The sequence below is a fragment of the Dermacentor silvarum genome, chromosome 3, assembly GCF_013339745.2.
Source record: "Dermacentor silvarum isolate Dsil-2018 chromosome 3, BIME_Dsil_1.4, whole genome shotgun sequence".
In the NCBI taxonomy this organism is placed as follows: Eukaryota; Metazoa; Arthropoda; class Arachnida; order Ixodida; family Ixodidae; genus Dermacentor; species Dermacentor silvarum.
Genome location: NC_051156.1, coordinates 221646068 through 221670579, shown reverse-complemented (window position 1 = coordinate 221670579; position 24512 = coordinate 221646068). Strand labels below are relative to the sequence as shown.

General features: G+C 45.9%; 2 protein-coding genes across 2 annotated transcripts in view; both read left to right on the top strand.

Moving 5' to 3' along the window:
- The window catches only part of LOC119446732 (gliomedin-like), a 51265-nt gene that overhangs the window by 17753 nt on the left and 9000 nt on the right, over nt 1-24512 (top strand). Inside the window, 7 exon segments of the mRNA XM_049664355.1 lie at nt 15119-15274; nt 16895-17023; nt 18005-18108; nt 18110-18293; nt 19496-19549; nt 19641-19721; nt 20404-20490. Of these exon segments, the coding sequence (XP_049520312.1) occupies nt 15119-15274; nt 16895-17023; nt 18005-18108; nt 18110-18293; nt 19496-19549; nt 19641-19721; nt 20404-20490 (795 nt within the window).
- Nucleotides 1654-7138, top strand: LOC125944157 (uncharacterized). The gene is made up of 2 exons (XM_049664354.1): nt 1654-2488; nt 5925-7138. The coding sequence occupies exons 1-2, from the start codon at nt 1711-1713 to the stop codon at nt 6758-6760; spliced, it is 1614 nt and encodes a 537-aa protein (XP_049520311.1). The 5' UTR covers nt 1654-1710; the 3' UTR covers nt 6761-7138.

The following is a 24512-nucleotide window of genomic DNA, read 5'->3' as shown; positions in this document are numbered from 1 at the left end:
GGCGCCGAAAACGCAAGATACACTAAAAGGTCGCAAAGGAGGCCACTACAGAGCACGGTATTATTCCAGTCGGCTTTACTTTATATGTCCGTTATAAATACGCGTACTTGTGAAGAACAACTGAAAACTTTCATTCTTGTGCCTCTTATCGCCTTACTTTATTACGTGCAGCGTTGTTTTAAGGCTGATGTACGCTTATATTCACGCTTAGAATTTATTTGCTCGTTTCCTTCAGTACGCGCGGAAAGAACTTTGCTCTTCCATGCGATTTCCAGAGAATCTTCAAGTGCAAATGAAAAAGTAAAGTAGGTATAGGCAAGAACGGAGCCACGCGCAACCTTACATGGTTTTTCGGTTGTGGGGAATATTTGTATCTTATTCGTTTTCTTTGGCAGCTCGAGCCGTGTTTCTAATGGAAAGATTGAAACTACGAATTTTACCCAAAGTGCGCAGAATCAAACATACATCCTTGGGACGCGCTCGTAGAGACGTTTAACCTTAATTGTACATCGAATGCCGTGTTAATTGAGAGACTGCTACTTCTGAGATCAGCGTGGGCGTAACGTGAAACGACGAGGAGCAGCACGGATTGAGAACAAACGCGATAGAATGGCATTCTAGTCGAAAATTAAGGTGCGGTAATGAACTTGGCAGGATGAGCATAACGTTTAATTGGTCGTCCATTAAAGTAATCGAGTCAGCTAATACCAACAAAAGGAAAACGCACAGTCATTCTATAGCTTTTGTATACGATGGAGCGATGGAAAAGATAAATATGATAAGCATAGCCTGGAGAGATATAAACGGATCATCATGGATTAGCGATCAAACTCGAGTGGATGATAATATATATTGAAATTCGGAGGAACAAGGGGAGCCGACAGCCTGTGATGAACTAAACAATAAACAAGTGTTTCATTATATTATTTACGTACGAGATAGCAACCGAATGGCTGCCAAAAGATGCGAAATGCAATGGAGGGCGTCTGGGAATTAAGTGGACTGGTAAGATCGGAAAGTTTGCGAGTACTGCACGTGTTTCGTGGACACAGGTAAGGACTAATTGGATATATCTGGGAGAGGATCCTTTCTCATGACAATTACGTGGATGATGAACATTATTCCATCTGACGGATAAAATTGACGAGCACGCCGATGGTAATGGATAAGCTTGAAATATCTTGCTGCGCGATCTTATGCAGTTGTACTTTTTCCAACCATTACATGTGTCCGAAAGGGAAGCGTCGTTTGTGTGCTCGTATCTTCAGCGTCATGTCAGAGTTGTAAAGACATCTTAACAATAGACATCTTAACAATACAGAAAGTTGAGAAGAAGAAGAAGTTCTCCGAGGCGCTGGCCCTGTTATTTGCTGCTCGCCTTTTACTTCAGTTTTACTATTTTGTTTACATTGTGCCTGGACTTCATTACTCAGAAATTGAGTGAGAAGAAGTGTAGCGACCTACGAGCCCATTGGAACCAGGTACGAAGCCTTCACTACCTTCTCCGTCGGAGTGTCTCCAACCGCTACGGCGGTAGGCAGCCGAGAACGGCGGCACGAGCCCTATGACCGCCAGCGTGTTTTGAGGCACATGAATGCAACGCAGGAGCGCGTTCAAGATTCTGCCAACGTGCATCATGCGAATGATATCATCAGGCCAGCACGGCTAGTCCTTGATCATCAAGGTGCTGATGGCCCGCCTCCGGTGACCATGGTGGAACCCAGCGAAGGTGAGAGCAAGAGACCTCGTCTTGAGGAAACTCAGAATCAAGATAACGACAATACTTCAAACTATGACTTAAGCGATTATGAAGACATTGAGTGTGATGAAGCACCTTTCACATCTGTGACCTACAAAAAGAAAAGAAGTGAAGGAATCCCAGTGGTATTCCGACCGTCAGAAGAAGGACACACTTTTTGGCAAGTGAATCCGAATCGTGTTTCCTCAGAAATTGTGTCGGCGGCAAAGGAAAAAGTGCAGTCGTTCCGAGTAAACGGAGACGGCAGTTTCTCAGTGTCTGTTGCCTCAGTGGCATCGGCGAAAAACCTGCTTTTACTACAGGAAGTAGCAGGACTACAAGTTAAGCCCTACATACCGGCTTCGTACACTCGAAATGTCGGGAAGATTCATCACGTGCCACTTCAATACACTGAAGGACAACTGCTCGAGTTTTTGAAAGATTTTGGAGTAATATCAGTCCGCCGCCAAGCAAGATACTATCGTTTGGAGGATGGTACAGTTAAATCCCGCTCTTTATACAGTGTAATCCTTCACTTCAGAGACGACAAGCCTATGCCTCAGAGAATCCACTTGGGGTTCACCAGCCACCCGGTGGAAGAGTACCTTGGTCCTGCGTTGAGGTGTTATAATTGTCAGAGGTTTGGACACCTGGCAAAAAACTGTCGCGGATCACGTCGATGTAAAATCTGCTCCGAGAACCATGAGCACACTGAATGCAAGTCTGTACGACAGCCTAAATGTGCAAATTGTGCGGGTAACCATACGGCTTCCTTCTCAGGATGTCCACAGAATAAGGCCGCATCCATGCTACGCAAACATGAACTAATTCATGGGAAACAACCACGACACAAGGAGCCTCTTCCGAATCTTGATGCAGTAAGCCCAGCGAAAAATCGTCAGTTTACAGCAACTGAACAGAAATCAAAACAACCATCGTATGCGTCGGCACTAAAGCAACCAGCTGGACAAGAGTCGCAGAGACAGCGGAGTCATCATTCCGCTACCTCCACTGAAGACCACACATCACAACAATATCAGCGACCTAAGCTTGGACAACCTCAGCGACCCTCTCAGAGCACCCCTCAGCGAACCTCTCAGAACACCCCTCAGCGATCACCGCAAACGGCGGCCGGAAGATCGACATTCCAGGATAACACCGCGTCACTCAGTGTTGGACAGATGATTCTACCTATGCTGTTTGCTGCAATTCGAGCAATTGTCACAGCTCTACCTCAGGCGAACAAGCTTCCAGAGGTAAAGGCACTGTTGTCTATGGAGCCATTAATGAATCAACTATCCACATCAGTGCTACCGGATGGCAATTATGAATAGTCGTTACGAAAATGTCGTAATATTTCAGTGGAACGCTAATAGCCTTCGATCCAAATCTGCTGATTTTCGCAAGTTAGTTGCACAATACAGCTTCCCTGTATTGTGCATACAAGAGGCTGGTGTACGTGATGATTTTCGTATTTCTAATTACATAACATATAAATCATCTCGTCCATCGGGAAACAGTAGAACAATGCTCTGCGTTCGAAAAGATTTGCCCTCTCACCTTATTCAATCAAGCAGTTCGGATTTTCCTGAATACGTTGCCTGCAAAGTATATCTCGCAAAAAAATGTATAACAATCGTAAGCATATACCTGCAAGCATCGAGACGTATTACGACTGATGAATTGATTAGCATTTTTAGCATAACAAGATCAAATATTTTCATATGTGGTGACTTTAACGCACACAACGTAACATGGGGGAGCAACCACTGTGATACACGTGGGAATATCGTTCAATGCGCCGCGGAAATATGCAATCTGTCAGTATTGAATGATGGATCTGTGACATTTATGCGTGGATATCGCTATGCCAGTTGTATAGACGTAACACTATGCTCCAATGATCTTGTTACCGATACTGGGTGGACAACAGACGCAGAAACACGTGGAAGTGATCATTTCCCAATTCTTATATCACATCCACGGTTAAAAAGCACTGCGAAACGAAGATACGTGGATATAACAAATTGGCAGCTTTTTCGTCAACACTTATCCAGTCGAGTAGATCGTGAAACTGACGTAGAGACACTCACATCAGTTATACAAGAAACAATGAAATTGTGTACGAAACAAGTGCCCATTCCTGATGAATACACATCAGTTGATGGAGAATATGAACACTTGAGAGCTATAAGAAGAAGAGCAGAAAGAGCTTACCGCCGCAGTGGAAATATAGAAGCGTATAGAAATTCGCAGCAAGTCCACTCAGTCATGCGAAGACGACTACAAAAATTAGGGAAAAAAAGATGGCGTGAATATTGCAATACGTTGTCTCCCCTGACACCAGTTCCTCGAATATGGATGACTATTCGTGCATTAAGCGGCCCTGTTGTTCAAACACAACCGTTTCGTGCTCTCTCAATAGCCAGGGATACTTCAGAATTAGAGATTGCTGAAGAATTCTGCAAGATTATAACTAGAACAAGCATTTCTATTACTTTTCCTGAGTTTCAAAATTCAGTTAAAATGGCAAAACAAAAAATTTTTGCGTGTTTTCAGTCACAGCATGTGCAATTAGACTATGAATTCTCTATGATTGAGCTAAAATGTGCACTTGCGTCTTGTAAGACAAAGACTGCTGCAGGTCCAGATTCCATTACATACAGTATGTTGCAAAACATGGGACCTAATGGTCGATTGGCACTTTTGGAGTTACTGAATGACTTGTGGAAAAAGGAGTATGTCCCTGACTCTTGGAAAACAGCACGTGTGATACCTATATTGAAGCCTGGTAAAACTCCTCTATCTCTTGAGTCTTTTCGTCCTGTGAGCCTGACGAGCTGTCTGTGCAAGGTCATGGAGAAAATGATTGACACTAGGCTGCAATGGTGGTGTGAGCAAACAGAAGTTCTTCCAGATCACATGACAGGATTTCGAAGGCGGCGATGCACCATGGATGCAATTTTGGATATCGTCACCTATGTTGAACATGAACGAGCTAAGGGAAATGTCACAATAGCGGTTTTTTTAGACATTAAGCGAGCCTTCGACACAGTCAGTCATGTTCATATACTGTGTGGTCTGCTAGAACTGGGAGTCTCTGGAAGGACGCTACGGTGGATATCCAACTTCTTGAATGGCAGATCAATATTTATTCAAACAAGCGAAGGAAAAAGTTCCTCTCATAATCTTATTCAAGGAGTCCCACAAGGCAGTGTCTTAAGCCCGTTTCTCTTTAATTGTGTAATGGCGGATTTACCACGGAGACTTCCACCTGCACTACATTATTCTATATATGCGGATGATGTTTGTATTTGGGCCTCTGGTTCATGCGCTAGCCTTGTTCAATCAACTTTGCAGGAAGGCCTAAACATTGTGGACAAATTCTTAATGGAAAGAGGAATGGAGCTGTCTTACAGTAAGACGGCTGTGCTACCATTTACCAGAGGATGCCTAAAAGACTTTCAGCTGTGCCTTAAGGGGCAACGTTTAGACATAGTAAAACAACACAAATTTCTGGGGGTTATACTAGACAGACAACTTTCTTGGAATGCTCACATTAAAGCACTCGAAGAACAAATAAACTCAACAATAAATGTTCTTCGCCGCGTAGCAGGCACGACATGGGGAGGGTCGGTTTCTTCTCTACTGAAAGTGCATAATGCACTTATAAAGCAAAAAATTGCTTACTCTTCACCTGTTCTGCATGGAATCTCCCGTTCATCTGAAGAGCGACTTCAACGGTTAATAGCTAGGAGCCTTAGAGTATGCTTAGGTGTTCCCCGAGCAACCTCAAGTTCCTTAGTAATTGCAGAGGCACGTCATCCTCCATTCCCAATTATGAGGACGGTTGAAACCTGTCGACACTACTTTCGTGTTTCAGTGCAGCACAAAAGGCACCCACTAGCAATTACACTTATTGAGAGAGACAGGGCGAACACCAATACTGTGATTCAGGTGCAAAAACATCTACTACCACACAACGAATTTTGGATCTCAGATATTTCCTACCCTCCATGGCGACTTGTTGCCCCAAAAATTGAACTTTCGGTTGACGGAATTATTCGCAAACGAGACATGTTTATGCTAGCAGCCCAACAACTGGCGCTGTACCAGATATACTTTCGCTACCCTGGATATATTCAAGCGTATACAGACGGTTCTTGTCAACCAAATTCTTCTACAGCTGCCTTTGTCATTCCAGAATGGAACCGAATACAGACGTTTAAACTTTCTCACACGACATCATCAACTACAGCAGAGCTTTTTGCTATATTGTCTGTGTTACGATACATAAATTCAACTCAAGAAGGGAACCAATGGGTCATCCTTTGTGACTCACAAGCAGCTTTGTCGTCACTTCATGGTGGCATCAGCAATTCCCAAAACATGGCGTTAGTTTATGAGACACTAAAGGAGCTCACAAAGGCAAGTGAAAAATCCCGCACAATACTGTTCCAATGGATACCAGGGCACTGCAATATCCCAGGGAATGTTGCAGCAGACATGGCTGCTAGACAAGCGCATATTAATACCGACACACACGGTCTCCCTCTAACGCAAGGAGAATTGCAGCACATACTAAGACAGATCTCAGTCCGTGGTTGCAAAGCGACATGGTTTGATCAGAACTCGAAATCTTCAGATTTATTTCACATTGACCCTGCACTTCAATTCAAAATCCCGTCCACATTAAATACAACCAGAGCCTTCGAAACACTCATTCACCGTCTGCGGCTCGGTACCGCGTACACAAAACATTTTCTCCAAAAAATTTCGAGAGCTGATAGTCCGGAATGTACTTGTGGCCACGCGGATGAGGATGTACAGCATCTTCTGTTAGAATGTCCGCGACACGATACACACAGACAACGTTTAGCACGTTATTTAGAGACATTAGACCGCAGGCCCTTCAGCCTCAGGAAGATATTAGGTCCTTGGCCAACATATTCGTTGCAAAGACGAGCGTTAATGGCCCTCCAAAGATTTATAGAAGCGAGCAATATTCTCGGAAACTATTGAAAAGAGTGTTTACATGTGATAAACTCACTCTATGGTCAATTCGTACCTGGGTTCATGTAGTTTCCTTTAAATCGAATCCATGCTATCTTATGTGCCGTGATTTTAGTATAATTACGTGACCGGACTTTGTGTTTACTTTAGTGCAGCTATGTGACTGAACTTTGTGTGCCCTTTTTCTGAGTGGACTTTCAGTTTTAGTGTGACATTAGTATACTTATGTGACTGGATTTTGTGTTTAACTTTATGCGCCTTCGTGACTGAACTTTCCGTATTAGTGCGGTATTAGTGCCCTTATGTGACTGGACTTTGTGTTATTGTGATTTGGATTTGACATTTAATTTGTAGGTTCATTCTTTCTTTCTTTTTTTTTTCATACCTCTATGTGAAAAGGAGTAGCCGGCGCCAATTAAAGGCGCCAACATCTCCTAAAAACCATATATTAAAAAAAAAAAAAAACAGAAAGTTGAGCTTGTTGTTGTGGATTCATCATGAAAGACGCGCAGACGCAAGAGAAGAGAACCACACAACATAAACGCCGCGTTGTCTGGTTCTCTTCTCTTGTGTCCGTGCCTGTACGCCTTACCTTCTTCTTTGACGTTGTAATGACATATACGCGCAATGGCTGAACCAATGGTGACACGCACTACAGTATGCTAGCATTTTCACTTTCCTTAGCTATAACGTAGACTTTTAAAATATTCAATTAAATTTTTTTCTCGTTCCCCATTTCACTCTGTTTGCGCCAAGCTCGTCAGAACGAGGCGCAGCCAAATAAATGTCTCTCGTGGCAAGGCGACTTCGTGCGCTAACGCAGTGCACCGGCTTCTCTGCTCCACACTCGCGTCGTTTTTGCCTTCGAACGCTAGGAGAGAGAGAGAGAGAGAGAGAGAAAGAGAGAGAGAAAGAAAAGAAGTCGCGAAGAACCTGCTCTAAGTCGCCAGAGTCTATGCTACGCGTTTAAGCTGTTAGGCTGCCGAGCGGTACTAAAGTATTCCCGTGGGGGCACGCACTCGTATATGCTTATGTTTGCGCACGGAGACGCGTGCGCGGGGAAGCAGGTGGAATAAAATAACAAAAACTAAAACAAAACAGAAGCGAACAAGACAAAGGAACTCCTCCCCGGCGTGGCCTGAATTGAGAAATAAACGAAATAAAGAAGGAAGGAAGGAAGGCGGAATGGAACGGGCAAAACATCACAGCCTCGTGCGCCGCCTAAGTTCCGCGTAGACGGAGGCGGCGGCGGCATTTCAAGATCCGCAACGCCTGCGATCAGGAAAAACGCTCTAGCTCGCTGGGGCGCATTTTAAGTGTCGCCTCTCGAGGGAGTCATTGCGGATTCCAAAACTCGCTGACGAGTGAGACGCGCGGCGAGAAGATGTTTTACGGCTTCGGGTGAACGACCACGCGACAGAGGAAATCGAATACCGTGAACGGATCCGTTCTGGCCTGAACCGTGCAGCGTATGGGATGCACAGGAGGAGGTCGTCGGAGCTAACTGCAGGGCTGGAGAATGCACGTGGTTCGCGGGAACTGACACAAGCCGAGCTTGGTAACCGACGAGGTGCTAGAGCAAGGCATACGTCAATCGGATACACTTTTAACGGAACAAGCGCTTATAATTACGTAAGGGAATTCCGCAGAGACCCGCAAGGTGGATTCCTGGAAGGAAAAGCTGCCGTTTACCGGACTGTAGTGAAATGACACAAGGTGAACTCGTACAAACTCCTCTTAATTTGCAGTTGAATAATTTGTCGGGGTTGAGGAACAGGTACCGCTAGACTCAATCCGTTTACCGACTTAGCTAACCGTTAAGGTAGTAGGTGGACGCTCGACGGAGCTGCCTGCTGCAATATATATATGGTTGAAGATTAGTCCGAGTTTGAGAGAGCGGACTGTGAATATTTATCCTGCGTTGCGTTACCAACTGTTGGCCTACTTGTTATGGCTCAGACGGTAGGACGACTGTTCAAGCCAGGTGGCATTTGTGAGTTGAATTACAGGACTATAGAACAATACAGTAGGACGTTCTTGCAGGTTAGTTGGTTCATACTTGAAGGAAGGTTAAAAGTGCGCGAAAAATCGAGGACAGGCTGAAGGAACACACAATACACGTATTGTGTATTGCGTACAGAATAAGGTTCTTTTTTTCAATTACAAAGTTTATTTTAGAAAGAAGCCGTGTGGAGTTACGTTGAATTACGCTTTCCATGAAGGTAGAAGAAATAAATAAATAAATAAATAAATAAATAAATAAATAAATAAATAAATAAATAAATAAATAAATAAATAAATAAATAAATAAATAAATAAATAAATAAATAAGAACGTCTTGGGAGTGGGAGCTTACTTTAGCTGCCGATCGTAAGTCTGTAAACATTTATCTACAAAACATTTTACAGCTGTAGAGCCTGACGTCACGAAGCTGCAGCGATGCTCCTGTCAGTCTCGGCGCATGTAAAATATGTGACCATTGATTGTAAACGACCATACGTGAGGAAATCATGTTGGCAGTGCTGAGGAAATCATGTTGTGGGTGATGACCGATTTTACGAAAGCCTCAACTGGCGTCGGCCTACTCTCGCCTTCTGTTTCCTCCTACAGCCCTGATATTCCTCTAACTATATAGGCTTCCCTTCTGCACTATATGACGCATGGCTTCTTTTGTCTGAAACCATGCAGCTTGTTCGTAGCTTGTGTACAGAGCATTGAAAGTCTATACGTAGCCTATACGGAGTATATGTCTCCACAAGTCTGAAGGCCCATGTGCTGAAGTTGAGAGGTTTCCTCGATATAACTAGCATTCTGAAGCAGAAGCCACAAAACTGTTTGCGCATAGAATAATTTTTCATGATTGACAGGCTTCTTGGCTATATATACTGTTGCTACCTTGACAGTTATGACTCAAGCGCAGATAGACAAACAGCAAAGTAACAGACTGGGACACCACATTGCACTCCTTCCAACAAATGACAAAGGGACAGGTGTGCCAGTCTGGTACTGAGGTTAAGACACTTGTCTATACAACGCGTTAGCCGCGTTCTCCGAACTGCGTTGACGACATTAGCTTAACACGTGGGGCGAAACCGTCTGGATGTGAGCATGCGTGGCTATACATCTAAGATACTCTCACCCTGCTGGTCGCTTCATGCTCTGGCCACTAGGAGTGCGTTCTAAGCGAGTGTCGTTGCTACAGCAAAAATCCGGAGACCACTCAGGACATCCTAATGGAATGCGAAGGGATTCACCCAGTGAGACCCGAAAGTAACGTACACCTTCCAGATGCGCTTGGACTTAAAGTGGACGGAAGCATCAACCGGTCAGCAGTCGAGATAAGCAAGAGACGTTTAGAGTATTCGTGAAAAAAAAAAAAAGCAGGGAAGATATTGATACGGCAGGATCTGTTACAGGCATAGATAGCGACAGAAGTTATGAAGGACAAAACAAGATTAAGGAGACGTATACAAAAATACTTGAATGAAAAACATGTATAGCATACCTGATTAAATCAAGTAGGCTAGGTGACTATTTGTCACCTAGCCTGCTTGGTTTGGGATGTCAGTAAATCATCATCTTAACCTCTGCACCTTTGTCACTCGTCTCTTCGCGTTTTAGGCATTCGTGTCTCATTCTCAGACTGCAGCAACACGATGAAAATATAAACACAAGTCGCTTGAATCGGAGGCTAATTCGAAATGATTCATATTGCTTTTCAAAGCTGCTACTTGCGTCGCAATGCCATTAGCAATTGCGCACGGTAATCTGGGGGCGCACTTCGGACGGATTCTTTCTCTCCGATTCAATTAATTCCGCATCATTCATCGCGGTGAAGGACCGCCAGCGATTACGGACGCGTGCCATCATGCGAGTCGATTACGACAGGCAAGAAGATTGGAAACCAAAAAGAATCGTTACGGAGCACTCCGGGCTCTGTAGCGTAACTGGATTACCTTTAAATGCGTGTCAATATACAAGGCAATTTAACTGCGCTAGACAAACCTTGCCGCCACGTAAAGACACTGAAGTAACCGCGGCTCCAGCTCTGGCTCTGACAGCATTGCACAGTTTCACCGAACAAGCGCATAATAGACTCCCGTCTTACGGCAAACGCGCAAGTCGCCGGGAACGCATCATTTCGCGCTTTGGCGCTCGGCGCATGCAAGAAGCCACGCGAGCGCGTGCGCTTTTCCGGCCACTTTCACCGCCGCCCGCGGAGATGCAAATGCAAACGCTCGTATTTTCTTTCTCGTTACCGGCGCGTCAGCCGTGTGCATGCGCCGGCGCCTTTCGGGCGAGACGCGCTCCGAAACGGCCTCGGCTGAGCCACGCAGCCAAGTTTGAAAACTGCTCGCGCGAAATGGCGTCGCGGCCACACACAGAGAGAGTCGTGCGGTGCTTTACAGCCGGCGCTTAAATCTACTTCCCGCACAATGGAGTCGACGCCGTAGAAACGAGAAGCACCGCGTAAAGGAATCCTCAAGTGGAGTGAGAAAACGCAACGATCACGCTTCGAATCCCTCGCCTGCAGTAACGGCGGTCGAAGAAGCCTTATGGCTTCCCCACAACGCTTGACTATAACGCGTTTGAAAGCAGGGCAATCGTCCATTTGTAACTAATGCGTTTATGGCGAAAAACGCATTTGCGTTTTGCGAGGAGGCGTCAACAGAGTTCGCGACTGCAGTTTCGTTCTTGAAAGTAACGCGTGATGCAATGACGCAGTGCAGTTGTGCCAGGGCAGGAATTGCTTGCTGTAATGTTTCTGGTACGTTTCCTTCCCTGTAGGGAAAGAATAGCGCCTGTCACCTCCACTTTTATTATTATTTTTTTACTTTGCAAAAGCCTCTACTTGTGTACCTAATAACTCACTCTGATAATACTTGAGGCAATCATGTTGGGGATGACGTCACTACCTTTTTGTTTCAGCGTCGAAGTAAACCAATATTAGCAGCATTTGACACCTTATTCTTCTTTTCCTTTTTTTTTACATATGAATGAAACATACTTGAATTCGGTATGCAATAAAAGAATACTTTTCCGGATAGCTCCATTGAATACTGACGTAGTAAGGCACTTCAACAAATTATTACACACGCTTCGCACGCTTTTTCTTTGTATACAACATGATAAAAAAATTAAATTTCAGCAAAAACTAGAGCTCTTACTACATGTCATTGCACTGAGTTGTAAGCATGCAGATTGCACGTAATTTGAATCCCGCTATATTGATACTGGTATGGATATATAGTTTTCTATGAGACTTTCATTCATTATGAAAGTACGTTTATGAAAGTTCGACTGGCAATATAATAGGAAGTGTAGGTCCTCATTGAGTTTTTATGACTTTTCAGACATCAAGCATAAGTATTTTTAATATCGAACTTAATAACTCGCGCTCCCTCTTCTTTTACGCCCGAAAAAATAAATTTCCCACGAATCTAAGCGACATCTTTGTACTCGTGTGTTGAAGTCCTGTGATCCTGTGTCGAAGTATTTAAAAACAGACATCGAAAGCAGGATTGAAGGAACTCAACACAATTTGGTGTGGGTAGAGTTCAGAGTTTTGGCTTGATACAAAAAAGAATGCTCTTAAATCGGAGACATTATATTTCGAAGATTTACTTTGACGAGTCTGGTAGTTAGCAAACGACAAACGTTTAATTTTCCCGCCGAGTTTTGAGAAGAACCTCAGTTATCACAGCTTTGATGATTTCTCACAGCATCCTCAAACAACCGAGACTGAATAAAATGTGTCCTCAGTAAACCCACTTTATAACGACTTTCATCTTGAAACGCCCGATACGTCTGAAACACCACATTTCTGAATGTCCAATAAATATCCAAAGGGAAATTAACAATATTATTTCAATAGGAATTATACAGACGCCTTACCGCCACCACCGTGCTGTCCCGCTATCGACGGCGCATGCGCGGCTCGCGTGCTGTCGTTTAGAGCATAGCGAGGCGCGGACAGAGACGCGGAGACGCGGAGTGCGTTTGGCTGCAAAAAAAAAAAAAAAAAAAAAGAAAGAAAAAATTGCTGCAGGAACTCCCTACGAGGACATGTCAGATAGGGCGTAAGCATTTTTTCCATTCGCGCGCGCACACACACACACACACACACACACACACACACACACACACACACACACACACACACACACACACACACACACACACACACACACACACACACACACACACACACACACACACACACACACACACACACACACACACACACACACACACACACACACACACAAACAAACAAACAAACAAACAAAGTAACTAATTAACTAGCCAACCCTCTCACTCGCTCAGTATACTTACTCCCCCACTTAACTATGCTTCACTTCTCTCATCTCCTTTCACTGCAAAGCACGCACTGACGAAAACATGAACGCCGCAAGCACCTCCGTTTGAATGCACGGGTGTCATCCCACTAGCATGCCGTCACGGTTCCAAACTATCAGAGGGCTCCGTGCTATCTCGGAGTCTTTGAGCTGACCCTGTACCTTGAAGCGCTGTTGCGTTTGCGAAGAGCGAGAAGACGCCTCACAATGAAGCTACGGCTTCGAAGAAAGCCGTTTTGTGGCTTCCTTAAAACAATGATCCGCTCCTTCGCAACGATAGACACTCGAAACTCAGCGCGTGCCTATTCATGAACGGCAGCCACCTTCATAACAGATCCGTCACTGGAGATAAAGGAACCGACCGCTCAAAAGGCGGCGGCAGTGTCTCGCGGAGGGGATCCAGTTATCACGCTTCGCAGCCGCTATTCACGGACTTATCCGGTAACCCGTCGGCAGGAAACTTGTGAGACTGTCCTCAGGGGCTTCGCTTCTCGTGTAACTCGCTTCCGCCTGTGTTTGCATACCGCATACTGCCGGTATTTATGCTAATTGCGTCCGGTCAATGGAAACTGCAATCTCTTCCACCCACGCAGCGATACCAACTGCGCACATCAGCTTCGACACACTTCCGTCCCGTCACGCACGAAGTATCGTATGCAAATGCGTATACCTACGCAAGCGGTCGATATAATCGTCTTTAGCTTGGAAGAAAGGAATAGTGGAGACGTTGAGCGTAGAAATGAATGATCTGATTGCCAGCGGTCGACGTGAACTGCGCCGATTTTTGTGTTTCCTTTGCAAAATTGGATCGGGGTTTTTCCTGCATGCACAAGCTGTCAGGTTTGTATAGCAGACGTCGCTTAAGAACATTTTCATATATTTAACGAAATAATCATACATGCAGGAAGAAATAAGGAAGGCACACGCTTGCAATAATAAAATGAACGTTTTTAGATGTATGCTTTCGTACTAAACAGAAACGAAAAGATAAGGTAACGACTTGTCGCACGGAGTAAACGAGTCACGCACGCTGCTCTGCCATTGACCTTACCAGTGAATTCGACTTCGCCTCTCTTCCTTTTTTGGCTACGTGATTCAAGTTATAGGCAATAACCGGCGGCTCAGTTGGGAAGTGCCTTTACTAATAGGAAACAATACGGAGGTTGTGAAGTAGTGTAAGAGCAACCCCGGAAAAACGAAACTGATGACAGCATCTCCATATACAATCCTTCCAGCCGAAAAAAAAAAACTCTGCATACGACAATTTTTGCATACCGTACCTGTCTGCGTGCGTCGTTATATTTTGTCGACATACTTTCGGTGCTTGTCAACATAAGCTTATTTTAAATTGACATCTATTGTTTGTTGTCGTATCTCTACTCTTGTTTGCTTTTCTTCTGTCGAGTGATGATGCTAGACTCGTGGACACATGAATGCCCGACTTATACATCCTTCGGGTCTTTCCTCAATCTCTGTGATATACCCGATTACGTTGGTCTGTTTGTACAAGCAGGATGATTCGAATCACGTATGTATTAGAGCGTAGGTAAACTTTTGCACGTGGTTCCGTCCTGTACACGTACCGTCACATCTACGTCAAGTGTTTTTTTTTCCGTCCACCTCGCACTTCTTCCATACTTGTTTGCGACAAATATTTTGCTACAGGGAGAAACTATATACAGGCGATGTATCAAATAGCACCACAAGTTCACAACGCGGCAGCAAGGGCTAGCACGTGCACACCCGGAGACAAGCCACACCGCCGCCTTCGTCGTCCAAGCGCTCGCCGCCACATAGTCAGCGTGCCACAAACCACAAATGCCCGTGACAATGTTTCCTTCCTCTGTTCTCCTGCTCGGCCTCATTCGCTTTCACTAGGGAACAGGAGGCGGTGGAGCTAAATTCCTTTGATTTTAGTATTGAAACCACTCTCTTACTTCATGTATCCAAAGCTTCTGTTATGTACTTATGCGGGCGCCTGTCTTTCGGCACACGTCCGCATGCGCAGTACCCCCGGCCATCGTGGACGCGCAAACGGTGCAGACGGTGACCATCCGTGAAGGCGAGAACGTGCGGCTTCACTGCTCGGCTACTGGCCAGCCGGAACCCGTGGTCACGTGGAGAAGGGAGAACGGCAGACCCATCTACGGGCAGCGATTCCACGGTAATGACTCTGGCACGTTTTGTACGCCACCACGGAAAGGAAGCGGGAAACGTTTTCGAGAAGAATCTTCTCATATGCACCTTGGGGGATAGACAGTCAGATAAGGCCACGTGAAAAAAAGAAAAAAGAAAAGAAAAGACATAATTATGATATGTGGAAAAGACTGGCGATAGGAAATTAACAGCATCTGGTTGCGCGAAACGCAAGCTATAGGAACGATTCTCGGTTGTAATGACAACTTCTGCGGTGGGCATTTCAGCCTTAAGATGACGCCAGCGTGCGACGGTTTCTGCGTCGTGGAGCACTACGGCTCTTATCTGGTTGCGCCGGAAAGCACAGTTATTTCTAAACGGTTATTGCTACTTCGACTACGTGAGTCAAAACAAAAGCTGCAAGGGAACTTCGTTACAGCTGCACGTTCCAGCCTGAACACCTCGCCTGTATTAGTTTCGGCGTACAGAAACTGTAAGCTGCTCAAAGCGTCATTTGTTTTGCCACTCTTCGTCAGCTAGAGCTGAGTATTAACGAGTATGCTAATATAAGATCTTGGGATGGTCAGCCTGTTATGTGGCCAAACTTGCTGTATTTCACAGCTAGTAAAAAGATATAACAATGAGAAGAGTGCCAGATTCTTGTATTCCGGACTCTTGTTTCGAATCCGTTTCTTGTTTCGAAGCTTCTGAACGGTCTGTTCATGCAGCGCCAATATTTTTCCCGCAAGAAAAAACAACAACAAAGGTGTCTTATGACAAGCTTCCCTCAGTGTATGCACAGTATATCAAGCGATATTACTGTAATATATTAAAGGTGGGAGGTAGCATGATATTACTGCGCAAGGGTGCCAATTCTAGTTCTGGAGAGGAAGCCTCCATTCTCGCTCACGCTGAAGTTAAGACTGAGATATCGGGACAACCACAGTTCTCTAGCCTGAGCGAAATTTTGAGCGAGTAACTGTTGAGGCTTCACAAACAGTCCGTTGAGGACCTCCTGGAAGCGCGCTTCGCCAAGTTTTCTATGTAGCGAAGGCTGCTCCCTAGTTGAATCGTTTGAAGTTTGCCATTTATTACATGTACAACAGCGAGTGTATTCATTGAGCTCACGGGTAGGCGTCGCAGTAGAAGCTGCCAGGGGAACTTATGATCACAGGGCACAAGCCATTTTCATGCTTGCTCGATGGCAATATCCCTATTTATTCGAGTAGAACTCCGTACCTACATTTTTTTTTAGTTTGAGTTTGAGTTTATTCAACCACATGATACATGAGAAATGTGAATTTGTGGTTGGGTATGACGGGTAAAAAGCTGCGTAGAAGCAGCTTGACGGGCCCCATCACCATCATGTTCCAGACAACGCAACCAGATTTTTGAAAACTAGAGTATTAAGTATGATAATATTTAAGCATATGGTGTTGCTGATAGCGGAAGGTACATACGGTTCAACTTATTTCTTTAGTGAGTAACCTCCTAATCTGGCTGCAACTAAAAGGGGCAGTTTTAGAAGGCACCAAGCGGACAAGATTGCTAAATTGCTTCTTGTACTCTAACTTAGCTACGCGACTGATACACACAGGCGAAAGTACAAAACAGACACATAACTTACCGTTTAATTGTTCTTTTACAGAATCGCTCATCGAAGACCGCCAGCTGAACCTGACACACGTGACTCGGGAGGAAATGGGTCGCTACTTCTGCACTGCGTTCAACGGCGTGCCGGTGGAAGCTACCAAGGAAGTTGCTCTAGAAGTTACTTGTGAGTACTAATTTTTCGTATTTCGGCTTTTGTATTTTATCTCAACAAATATAACCGCTTTGCAGGTTTCTTCGTTACGCATTTGCAATTTCGTTTTGTACCTACAGTCAATAATGCATTTTTTTCTGCAGTGACTCGTATAGGTGCTTTAGCACGTCGAATATATGCCAGATTTAAAGCATCAAAGGCGAACAGGTAGCGTCGCCTGCTGTTAAAAACAGCTCATGTGGCTCCCGAGATTCCTTTTTCTAACCGTTCAAAGACAGTTCCTCTTCTCTCCTACGATTTTACATCGCTGTTTGTGGAATTGTGTACCACTCGAGATAATTTTAAATCAAGCTCTAGTCTCCAGCACCAAGTATAAAACGTACATAACAGCATGGCAATCTATGTTTTTTTAACAGCGTCGTCTGCGCCTATGACTGTAACGCTAGCGCTCGCATCCACAAAGGCTAAATGCTGAAACACCCGGTGCTGCCGCTGGCGTGCTTCACCACAAGTTATTCCGCCATGAGGTTGATGATGATGATGAGTGGGTCACTCTACAAAGCACCTGACAGCTCATGGTTCTACTCTGCAGAACGTGTCGATGACGACTGACATCACCACGACCACACCGTTTACAGTCATCATCGCAATCACCATCATCGGTAGCGGAAGTTTGAAAGTTCCTAGTGTAGTTGAAAATATATGGTTTTTAAATTGTACTGCAACTTTACCTAGAAGCGTTTGCCTAGTCAGTACCACCAAGAAAGCTTCTCTGGGGGTAAGCTGTTTGTGCATTTATTGTGAGCTTCGAACTTCTTACCCTATGGGTTCAGTTAAATGAATGCTCAGCTGCCTTCAATTGCTGAAAGGCGCTTAGGTCACTCGTGGCGGTGAATTGTTTAGTTGCTTGCCTTGTTAGCACAAATGAATCGCTCTCGCTCTCCAATTCACGAATTCCTTCTGTGATTCCTGTGGTCTATGCATCGTGTGCAGTCGCTCCGTTCGTGCGCATCAAGCAGTGGTCGGTGGCGACGCGTGTGGGTGGCTGGGCGCTGCTCGAGTGCCACATCGAGTCCTTCCCGGCGGCAGTGAACACCGTGGACGCTGCGCTCGGGACGATTCCTCGAGGACGGGCCAAAGTACCGGGTGCGCGAGCAAGACCGCGGCTACACCACCCTCATGACGCTCAACATCACCGACGTGGGGCCGCAGGACTTTGGACTCTACCACTGCGTCAGCAAGAACGCCCTCGGACAGGCCATCGGATCTCTCACCGTCTACAGTGGGTCACTTATAAAAAAAAATCTTTATTACTTTACAGAGAGAAAGACATTCACTCGATGCCTCATCAAGCTCAACCAACGGATGTCATCAGGATTATTTAACCGTGTTTTATTGCATAGCTGCGTGCTTTCTCCCTGTATATTATGGCAGCATATCAGTGCACCGTGTAAGAAAGCAATCAAAAAGTGAGAAACACACTGCATTAGCTGGCTAGGCCGGTCGAAATGTTGGGTGATAAAGTATTTGTTAACAACTACAGGGACACGGAGAAGGATGTACGGAACAAGTACTGGTGGTTTATTGAAGCAAATCGCACATATCCGCCTCGGGAAGGATGTAATTAAAAAATAAAAGATCTGCCGCTGTTTCTTTCACTATCATGCGGTAGAGTAAGTTAGAATACAGGAGTCCTTCAAAATTTAGTGCCGCCAGTCGCAGCGCTTCTTTACAAAGGTTCCAGTAATCATCTTTAACCATCATTCCTCCAACTTGCTTGGCTCATGGCCGCTACTTTCGTACTTCATGCGATATGCCCGAGATTTTCCTTTGTACCCCGGACAACGTTCAGACTCACCTCAGAGCTACTTAACAATTGTTCATTGAACGTGGCCTGTCTTCGACACGCCCCACGAGACGATAGGCCATTTCAGTGCATAACGGGTTTTCTGGCGAGCCACTAGGTTATGGGCAAGAATTAAACGCATGTTCGTATGGTGAAAGTATAACGTATTGCTTAATAGTTAAGTTAAATATCGGAACTTAGCTGCGCTAACGCGCACAGTGGCAGCCGTCTGTAAAACGAAGGAGTTACAAAAGTGGGCTTCTCCACCCAATGACCATTACTGCGGAGAAGCGAGATTTAAAGGAGAATTTTTAGCAAGCTCGACACTTTGCTTTTGTGAAATTCTTCGAAGGGCTACTCCGCGAGTGACAAGATCCGTCACACTGTGGCACGACTAGCAGCATGCGTGACGTTGCGGTGCTCAGAAGAAGCGACGAGTATGTCCCTCGCAATCACGGGTGCTTTGGAACAACGAAAGGTATTAGTGGGGCGCCACTACACGGTCCAACAGCTTCTCTTACTTCGAGACTTCTGATCAAGATTATGTGCACCCGCTAAAAGCTCGTCAAACTTTGCGCGTACAGACTACACTGCCTACAAAATGTGCTTGAGCCTCAATTTTCTCCTACACGCCGCAGGCGAGGACGAAAGGACAGAGGAGTTTGACGATTCAGAGAGGACAGCCGGGCAAAGTGAGTATTCTTGTCCCGCTCATAGCGCAGAGTACAGACGTTGGCGGAGCCGGCCGCATGACACTGGGAAGGCTGTTTTGACTATTTGCAGCTCCACCGACTAAGCAGACCATGGGTGACTGCAAGCGATGTCCGGAATGCACCGGCACTCGGCTGAAAACCTGCGGACCAGGCATGTACCAATTTCATGTCATGTTAGCTTCTTAAACATAAATTGTGCTTTATGCAGAAATATCATTGAGTTGCAACACTGTTGTGGACAACGCTGCAGTTCGGTGAAGGCAAGAAGTGGTCGAGTCTGCGAAGATGCACAACCATGACAACGCGATGAAGACAATACGGCTCAATAGTTACAGCAGCCACCTTGCCAGATTAAAAAAAAAATGTCGAAGAATAAGATCCTTGGTTTATCTTCAGTTTATATTTATGCACGGCATAAATGATCATGACGGAACTCGAACTATCTTTGACTTTAATTGGTCGGCCACTAATTGTTCCTCAAGATGCTGTTATCTTACATTTTAACCATTACTCCGCAACACCTAACCAAACTAAATGTGTCATTTAACATCAACGAGATTTAGTAATGCCTGAAACATGTGTATTTGCCCGATAAGCCTGCCACGGAAAGCCTGGCGATCGTTGTGTAAACTTTGCAACGTCCTGGAAGTGCACTCGGGCTACAACCACTTTTACACCGCTTTGCCTGTGCCGCGCTTAAAGGAGTGCCATTATTTCGCTATTTAATCTTATTAGAGGGTCATTTGCAACATTAATAAAGCTGTACTTGCCCTCTGACGCTGCCAGAAATTTGTGCCGCGTATTAAAACAAAAATGTTTCTGACGTGTTACAGGCACGTTGACGGACATTATCAACGTTCAGAACGTCGACAGTACTGTGAACAGGACTAACTGGATTGCAAGGAGGCCACGTAATCAGGGTGAGTGCGTGATAAAAACCAGGCACACTAAACGGAATGCCTGATAGCCCCTCAACCCTGCTAAATCTCTTAAATACGAGTTTTACGTCGATAAGGTCGGCCATAACCGCATGAAGAGCTGGCAATCGTGGACGAGGAACATACGGTGAGAAGAACAGTTTCGAGTAATTATATTTCGGGAATAATTGAATTAACTAATTACCGTGAGATGCTTTAAGTGGAGCACGTTAACACGTCCGTGCGTGTGGCCGCGTGATTTGGAATCTTCAGGAGATTACTGGCCATGACGTCATCCAGCTCATGGAGTTTTCAGGCAAAAACACGTATGCAGGCTAATCGCCATTTCTTTTCTCCATCTTTGAGTCTTTTCCTAGTCATTATTTTTCGGGACTTGCTATACTACATTACATGACTGAAGAGAGCCACTGTATCATGATTTGACGTCAGGTAGTGCCATTCAGAGAGATAATCGACTTGACAGGTATCTTGGAATACTGTTGACGAGGTCATAAGACGCCACATGAAACACACAGACACCGCGCTACGTCTAGAGGAATATCGTAAACCGTACTTTCAGCTAATACGACAATAACAACGCACTGAAAAAAAAATTAAAACAAAAAAAAAATCTAGAGAAACAACTTTATTTAAATTAAGACCGTGCTTGGTCAGTGTGGGTGGAGCCCCTCTTCCAGGGCCCCACTGGCTATTGCGGCGCGCCGGGCCTGGTCGAGCGTCGCCAATTGGCTTCCCAAGTCCAGTTCGGATAGTCGCGCCTCCCACGACCAATTGCTAAGTGTATCGTCAAGTAGCGGCGAGACGGCGTCTGCCGGACGCTGCGTGCATTGATAAGTGATGTGTTCTAGTGTCGGGGTGGAGTCGCACCATGGACATCTGTCGCTGTGTTTGTTAGGAAATATTTTGTGCAGTCTATGTAAATGTGGGTAGGTGTTTGTCTGTATTCGGCGCCAGTCCCTCGCCTGTCGCCTGTTTAGCTTGGGGTGAGGTGGAGCTTTGGTTCGTCTTCCTAGTCGTTGTGCCAAGTATGTCTCTCGGTGTGCTGCCGGGTGTCGGAGAGGCGTCCGTTCGAGCGGTATGTATGGCGGCTCGGCCTGTTATACCTCGAGCCAGACGATCCGCCCGATCGTTGCCTTCCACTCCGGTGTGCGCGGGACACCAGGTTATCCCGTGGTCCATTTGGAGGCTTGGTCCTAGTATGCGAAGGACCCCTGCCGGTAGAACTCCCCGAAGGAAGAGCCGGCAGGCGTCTTGCGAGTCTGTGAGTATATAAGCCGACTTGCTCTTGGCCTCAGCGTCTCGGATGGCTAGGGCTATGGCCGCGGATTCCGCCGTGGCACTTGAAGTCGTGCGTACGGACGCTGCTACGATCGGTCTCCCCCGGTTTGTCGCGACAGCCACATAAGTAGGAGTCGCTGTCTCACCTCTGGGGTATAAGCCCGCGTCAGTAAAGTATGTGTCTGCATCCTCCTGCCTTTTGCGCAGGATGGCTGCTCGGGCTTGTCGCCGTTTCACGTGGAAGTGAGGGTTCATGTGACGTGGGATGGGGTTCACATGAATTCTTGTTCGTAGATCAGGTGGCATAAGTATGGTCTCGTCTCCGCAGAACTGTGGCGTTAGAGGGTATCGTAGTCGTGTTAGCACGGAGCGCCCCTGGGGTGTTTGCGTTTAGTCTTTCGCGCTGGGCCATGAGTGTGGCCGCGGCGAGTTATTCGTATGTGTTCATCATGCCCAGCTCGCTGAGACGGTCAGTGCTCGTGTTTTCGGGCAGGCCGAGTGCCGCCTTGCAGGCAATCCGGAGCAGTCGATTTGCTTGGTCGATGTCAGTTTGTCGGGCCGCTTGGAAAGGAAGAGCGTAAGTGATTCTGCTTATGACGAAGGCCTGTACTAATTTCATGGTGTCTGTCTCCGTCATTCCCTCTCTGCCACGTGCTATTCTGTTAATGAGGCTAGTAACACTGCGAACCGTGAGCTTGAGTTTGGACAGGGCGATGCCGGCACTGCCTGTTTCCTGTATATGCATTCCGAGCACTCGTAGCTGCTGGACTTTTCGGATGGTTTCTCCGTCTAGAAGTAGTTGTAACGGCGGAGCTCTGTTGGCTTGGGTTCTTGGTGGTCGAATATGGATGTATTCTGATTTGCTCGGTGCGCATTTCATGCCGGCATGTTTTGTGTATGATTCGACCGTGTCTAGGACTTGCGGAAGTGTGTTTTGTCTGTCCCCGTATGAGCCTTTGGTCGCCCAGAGCGTAATGTCGTCGGCGTAAATTGCCACACCGAGATCTTCGTCTTCCTGTAACTGTAGGGCGAGCTTGCGCATTCCAATATTGAATAGGAGCGGAGACAAAATTGCACCCTGAGGCGTACCGCGGCCCGGCAGTTCATATGGGAGTGACCGTGACGCTCCGAGCGCAACTGTTGCAGTGCGGTCACGCAGAAAGTCCTGAATGTAATGAAATGTTCTTTCTCCGCATCCGACGTCCTCAAGGCCTTCTAGTATTGCGGAGTGAGATACGGTGTCAAAGGCCTTTTGAACGTCAAGGGCGAGCAGGATTCTGTCTAGGCTGCCCGGGGGAGGGCTGAGGACCTCGTCTTTTAGCATTAGGAAGACGTCCTGTGCAGAGACTCCCTTGCGAAAGCCGAACATCGAGTCGGGAAAAAGGCTGTTACGCTCGAGGTGATTCTCCAGCCGGGTGTGCACGACTCTTTCAAAGTGCTTGCCCATGCACGATGTTAATGAGATGGGCCGCAGCTGTCCGATCTCTCGTGGCTTACCAGGTTTTGGGATCATGATGATGTTGGCCGATTTCCATAGCGCTGGTACCCAACCTCCTTTCCTCCAGACCTGATCATTGAACAAATGCACAAGCTGTCCGATGGCCGTGTCACTGAGATTGCGAAGCATCGCATTGGTGACGCGGTCTGGTCCTGGTGCTGTGTTCCTTTTGAAAGTCTGCGCGGCTGCGTAAAGTTCTGCGAAGGTGAAGTTGCAACAGCTCAGTCTCCGTCCCTTGGTACTTTCCTATGAGTCGCCGCATGACATTAACCGTTTCCGTGCGCGTACTGGTCGGATACTGGTCGGATCTGGCATGCATCGCAGTATGGCCCATGTCTTCTTGGTGCTCAGTGTGCCTCTGAGGGAGTCACAGAAGCTGTGCCAGATGTTGTAATTGAGTGTTCCAGCGTAGGTGTTTGCTTCTTCCGCCAGTTGGTCGATTCGTCGCCTTAGGTTACGGTAGATTTGTTTTTTTTTTGTGTGGCGAGGTGGAAAAGACAGCGCCAAAAAAAAAATCTACTTTTTGTACTCCAGGAAGGCATCACAAAACTATCATTTTACTTAAAACAAAGGCTAGACGAACCATATAAAGTATAATTATTTAGAATTGAAGGAAGGGCTTATATCAATTCTTGCATCCTATAGTTAGTGCGCCGCCATGGGACATACCAGAATTTATGGTGCCGTGTAGTGTAGTCGATTGGATTCCCCTGCAAGTTAGAAGTTTCGAATAAAAAAAGTAACTCTATGCCGGATGTGTGACTTTAAGGCAAAGAATACGCATAGAATAAAGAGCAGTGAATATCGTGACACGTAAACTTGAGTACAGTGGTACGGAGGAAGATAAAAAAAAAAGTGGTACATCGGCAATTCCTCTTAACGCACCTTTTTGTAATGTCATTAATTTGTTCATATTTGTGAATGTGGTAGTTAAAGTGCCAGTATTTTACGTGTGACTGAAACATACAAGCAGCATGTTGCCTGGTAAATCATTGTAGACTTGTGGCCAACTCATAGCACAGATTTCGACTGAGACAAAGATTTTCAGAATTGTGTTTGATTGGCAGAAATACCCTGGGTGACACGAGTTATCAATAAGAACACAGTAAAGTGATGGAGATAGTGGCAGGGAAGGGAACAAGGGTCCTTGCACAGTTGGTAGGCTAGAATCTCTGATGGGATGACGGCTAATAATGATGGTGAGAATACAAAAAGAATGCCTTAAGTA